The following is a 5884-nucleotide window of genomic DNA, read 5'->3' as shown; positions in this document are numbered from 1 at the left end:
GATCACTCAGATCATTAGGATCACATCAGCTGGAAATACCAAGGGTTCACTCTAAGCATGGCGAGTCTGCTTTTAGCTATTATGCTGGAACCAGCTTCCAGAGGAGATCAGACGTGCTCCTACAGTAGTCACTTTCAAATCCAGACTCAAAACACTTCTGTTTAGCTGTGCATTTACTGAATGAGCACTGTTTGTACTGTACTGTACTGTATTTCATTTTATTTTATTTTTCTAAACTGTTTTAATTATTCTTATTTCTTTTTATTATTTTAATTTATTCTATGTAAAGCACTTTGAATTGCCATTGTGTATGAAATGTGCTATATAAATAAACTTGCCTTGCCTTGCCTATAAGTTTTGGTTTTACAAAAGTCCAAAGTATGTTATCGTTAGCATTCTTATCATTATAGTATAACATCTACAATATACTATTGTAGTTATTCTTTTTAAACCACTGTTAAAAGCTGTTGCCATATTGATATTCATTTCTTTAGGTGGTAATTTGTATAATTGTAGTTATCGATACAAATGGACAGCACTGTTTGTTTTTTAATAAATAGTACTTTAATAAAAAATAAAAAAAAATGGTTACAGAGATTTAAAAGATGTTTTATTGCTGTTAGAAAGCACACAAACCTTGAACCCTGAGGAATGGAAATGACATGATCTGATGAGTTACAGCAAAATAAAGTCACATTATTACTCTACTTCCTTTATCTGGATGGTTTTATTACCATTTAACCACATTTACACCTTGTTGCTCTTATAAGCATCTGTTTTTACAGTTAATGATTAATGAGCTTCATTCATTTATTGTTGTAATGTATCTCATGTAATTTGTGTAACAGGTAAGTTTGTTTTGATGCTTCCATACTGAAGAATGTAAGATATCTGCTCACTGCCCTTCATTAAACCGTAACACTTATTATATATACTTCATGAGTGACTATTGCTGCATTGTTCACATGACTCATGGATCACGTGACTGTTCAGACATGACCCACATGCTTGCAGTAAGGATAAAACTGAAACAACCAGTATTACTAGTTATACTGCATCACAGAAAACCCTGATACCCCTTTTCACTAACTCTTTCCAGCAGCAAAAGAAAAAAATATTGCACAATTCATTTTTCTTAAATTCTTCCGTATTAATGTGATAATATCATTAGGCTAGATTAAGATGCATGATTAGAGTTTAACCCATATTACAATACAAACCTTCGACAGGAAGATACATTTTTGGCTATTTACAAGTCTAAAATTAAAGTCCTCATGTTACGTAACCTGAGAGTGCAATTGGCAAAAGCACGATCGCTTTCTGTTGCAAACATTCAAAAGTACTGGTGTAGCAAGTGTACGCTCCAGTTGTAGACAGCTAACGCGGCGTTCACAAGTGGTAAACTAATATTCCCAGTATGCGCTAGTCATTTTACAGATCAGCATCGTACGGTCTTCCACTGTAGGATGTGTTGACAATCCCCCTGTCCCGGGTTTTGGCTCTCGGGAAGTCCAGGTCGTCGTCCAGTGACTTCTGCGAGTACGGTACGCTGCTTTCACTGATGTAGCTTCTCGGGACGTTGACCCTGGGCTGAGGCGTTGGTCTGTCCGCTGGTCTGGTCCCTGGTCTGGTCGCTGATCTGGTCGCTGGTCTTCCTGTGTTGGTTCCAGGCTTTTCTCCGCGGTTCCGTCCACCGCAGCAGGAGCAGATCCCGACGAACATCACCAAACCGCCGAGGACCTCCATGATGCCTCCGATGTAGCCTAAAACGATGCAGTATCCCACACGAATGTCATCCGATCTCAATGGGTCTCTCTTGACCGAGGTGGAGTTGAGGCTGTTGAGAAGATGAGTGTACCAAGCAATGGGAATAATGGTCAGGACTCCGGAGCAGAAGATGAGGAGCCCGCCGATACTAGCCAGGATCCATCTCGGTCGGTCCCTCCAACATCTGACTCCAGGGGTCGCCACCGCTAGGCCAAGGATGGTCACGATCAACGACGCGATCATCATTCCTTGAGCGATCGGAATGATCTGGCTGTTGAAGTACGTTTGGTCATTGGTGCGTTGGTTGCACTGTTGCGATCTAGACGTTGTGAAGGTATTGCAGATGTCCCAGATTCCTTGCTCCACCACCAGATCCACAGGTTGGCCAGCCAGGTTGTTGATGGTGCGCCAATTGGGTGCAACCGTGCTAGTCAGGTCCAGGATCCATCCGCAGGGGGCCAGGACCATGCCGAATATCAAGATCCCCGGAGTGCGCATGGTTGAGGGTTGAGCAGCCGTCCCCGTCTAAAGCGAGTCAAGTGTCTCTGGTGCTTAAGAAGAAACACACTGAAACCTGGAGGAGGTGGATCTGTGTGATTAGCATCTGAAGGGCGTGGTGTCGAATGCCTGGTTTAAACTCAGACAAAACTGGTTTTTACTGCATGCCATGTTTCAGCTAATACCTGGAATACCAGTATGCAAGGGCTAGAGCATAAATAGGGTTGACTGGGGCAAGCTGTCACAGAGAAAAGCTGTTTACGGTGGTTATACCTGCGTTACTGAGGTTTCAGGTCAGAAGTTCATCTGCATAAACATTAGTCTGTGTTGGTTTCAATCAATCAGTTTTCAATCAGTTCAAAATGGTCTAAAAATATGTGTTTTCATAATAGATGTTTCACATTTGTATCTATACTGTTACAAAGACCACAAACTGCCCGACTAAAGGAAACACCGATCACAATGATGGTGACCAACCATTCTCATGAAATGGTTTTCATAGACATAGACACATTATTAAAAGTTATTTATTTTTCATTGGCTCAAGTTATAAAATATAGATGTGAACCATTACCCTAATTTGTTTAATTGGATGAATGAAAACATTTTTTCAGTGTATTCATATGCCTTCTCATTCTTGTTGTTTTACATGCTGAAACTTAATACAGTTCATTAATTAATTTCTTTTGGCCAAATAACTGTTTAAAGTTTATGCATTAAATACATTTTGCCCAGATTTTCTGTTTCATGATGGGGTTTGTTTAATAACTGCATGCTTTACAGTTGTTGTTGCTTTTTTTGTCATTCTAGGAGAAATTACTTTTAATATAAAATATATGCTTATAAATAATGAAATATTTTGGAAGCCCATTTCTGCCACATAAGGAAAGTCATGTGTAAATCACAATTAAGTCATATTTATTAGATGGAAATTTGAAATGAAGACATACTAAGTCTAAATTGACTTAATCTCATTTATTTTCCCTTTATTTTTTAATTTTTTTACTTATGAAGTATGTCATAATTTATTTTTTTCTCATAATTATGACTTAATGTCATAAGTCATACTAAATGGCTTAATGTTATATCATTTCTATGTAATGTCATAATTATTACTTCCTTAAAATGTCATTTTAAATGTAATCACATTTAAAAATAGATTATTAAGGGAAATGCAAGAAGTGGATACTATTTATTATTAGGACACATGAAGTTGTACCCAACATTGTTTAAAATTAGCAATTTTTAGCTTCATCATTTATTTTATTCATGCAGGTAAATGTATGAGCCACAGCTCTTGACAGTGTTCATCATCACCATAATAAAAATACAGAAAAATTACCAGCCTTCAACCATTTGCATTAAAATTGATGGATGGACGTCAATTACAACATTACTGTGCAAAAAAAAAAAAAAAAAAAAAACACTTCCAAGATATTTTACATGGTTATGTCTAGAGACATACACTTCTGTACCGTGTGCAGTGCAAATATTAGCTTACTTCAGAAGAATGTGTTTGCTTTTTGCAGTTGGTGTAACTGCGCAAACTTAAGAGGTTCCTGATAAGTTACTGTATTTACACATTAGAGCCCAGTGTGCTACAAAAAGTCAGTGAAGTTCTGCCAATAAAATTACAAGGGCTTTACATTATAAAGTGCAAAGTATAAAACCAAACTGATAGTGTTAGTGCTCTTTGATATAACCTCAAACCCTCACTTCCCTTAACAACATTTATAATGGTACCCATGATTCCCGCAACAGTTAATATGACCTTACACTGATAACATCAATGATAATACAGGTGGTACAACAGATGGTCACATGATGAATTATAGTTAATCAAAAAAGGCCTTTCCACACACACACAATGTTCAACGTGAACTAAGAACCTAAAATGTAACAAAACATAACTGACAATAAAAAATATTTAAACTTTAGGCCCCTTACTTTTACTGCTTGCTTTGACTGTAAATCTTACAGTGACTTTTTCTGGAAAATCATTATATTTTACAAAGCCATTGCAAAATATAAGGCACATTTTTTCACAATATTTTCCTGTTATAGCTAAAAAATTAAATAAAACGTTGACATCCCTGCTGAAAAAATAAAACACACACACACACACACACACACAGAGCTAAAAGCGGCCTAAGATAGTTGGCTGGTTTTAGCTGGTCTCCCAGGCTGGTTTTAGAGGTGTTTTGGACACTTTTTTATCTGACCACTGACCAGGCTGGGAGACCAGCTAAACACCAGCTTAGCCAACATGAGAGACCAACTTAAACCAGCTGTGTGTTTTTTTTTTTTTTTTTTTTTTTTTTATCAATCTGTCTGATAAACAACGTAATTTTCACGCGGAAGTGATGGTAACAGTGGTGTTTGTCGTAAGGGTCTTGCGTTCACAAGGTTAAAAGTTTTGTATTTTACAAATCTGAGTCGTACGGTAGTGCTTTAGTCGCCGTGTTCACTGGTCGACGGTCCTGTTGCGTCTTCGCTCGCGTGAGGTCCATCTCTGTGTGTCTGGAGTAGTACGGGACACTGCTCCCGCTGATCACACTGGGCACCTGGACTCTGCGCGTGTCTGTCCTCGGCTTCCGTCCGTCACAGCGCCGACACAACCCGATGGACATCACCAAACCCCCGAGCACCTCCATGCACCCGCCGATGAAGCCCAGCACCAGGCAGTATCCCACACGAATGTCGGCGGACGTGGAGAAGATGGAGGTCATGATGTGAGTGTACCACGCCACCGGGATGATGGTGAGGACCCCCGAAATGAAGATGAGGACACCTCCGACGCCCGCGATGGTCCAGTGCGGGGTTTCCCTCCAGCACCGGACTCCGGCCGACGCCACGCCGAAGGCGATGACATTGAGGATGAGTGACGCCAGCATCAATCCTCGCGCGATCTGGATGATCTGCGCGCTGAAGTACTGAGTGTCCGGCTGGTTGCACAGAATATCCCGGGATGACGAGAAAGTCTTGCAGATGTCCCATAATCCTTGCTGGAGGACCAGATCGATGGATTCTCCGGGGATGTTGTTGATCGTGCGCCAGCCTGGCGCCACTGTGCTGACCAGCTCCAGAATCCACCCGCAAGGCGCGAGCACCATCCCGAAAATAAAAATCCCAGGAGTTCTCATGACAGATTTGGCAGATCACACACACACTCAAAAAAAGTATAGCCCCGCTGGAAATGAATTACTTTGTTTCGTGTGTTTAAAAAAGTATAAGGGCTGTAGAAACTTCTGGTGGGAGGATCCCATTAAATCTGACTATTGTTGAAAGTCACGTGACTGTCGGGCTCGTCAACATCAAAACTGCTCCAAGTTTCGGCACACCTGTAGGGCCACGCCCACTCGGCATTACGTCACATGCGATACGAAACATTGTAGGGGTGACTGGTGCTGATGTTGTCATCTCGAATAGATCATTTGTTAATAAAGTTATACATGTTACAGATAATTGGAATATGTTGTCAATTTCTTAATTTTATATGGTAGCCTATATTTTTTTCTACTACTCAACGTTTTAAATGAAACAAGACCCAGAGTATTTTGATAGCTATACCAAAACAATTGTTTTTTTCTTTAATAAGTCTTTAAACAATTTCCTCTTG

General features: G+C 40.0%; 2 protein-coding genes across 2 annotated transcripts; both read right to left on the bottom strand.

Moving 5' to 3' along the window:
• Positions 1 to 596: 596 nt before the first annotated feature.
• cldn23.1 (claudin 23.1) lies at positions 597 to 2302 on the bottom strand. Its single transcript, XM_084401244.1, has one exon. The coding sequence runs from the start codon at positions 2263 to 2265 to the stop codon at positions 1432 to 1434; it is 834 nt and encodes a 277-aa protein (XP_084257370.1). The 5' UTR covers positions 2266 to 2302; the 3' UTR covers positions 597 to 1431.
• Positions 2303 to 3502: 1200 nt separating this feature from the next.
• cldn23.2 (claudin 23.2) lies at positions 3503 to 5680 on the bottom strand. The gene has a single exon (XM_084401238.1). The coding sequence runs from the start codon at positions 5406 to 5408 to the stop codon at positions 4689 to 4691; it is 720 nt and encodes a 239-aa protein (XP_084257364.1). The 5' UTR covers positions 5409 to 5680; the 3' UTR covers positions 3503 to 4688.
• Positions 5681 to 5884: the final 204 nt, after the last annotated feature.

Source organism: Rutilus rutilus (genome assembly GCF_951802725.1).
Source record: "Rutilus rutilus genome assembly, chromosome: 25".
Classification (NCBI taxonomy): domain Eukaryota; kingdom Metazoa; phylum Chordata; class Actinopteri; order Cypriniformes; family Leuciscidae; genus Rutilus; species Rutilus rutilus.
This window is presented reverse-complemented; position numbering and strand designations above follow the sequence as displayed.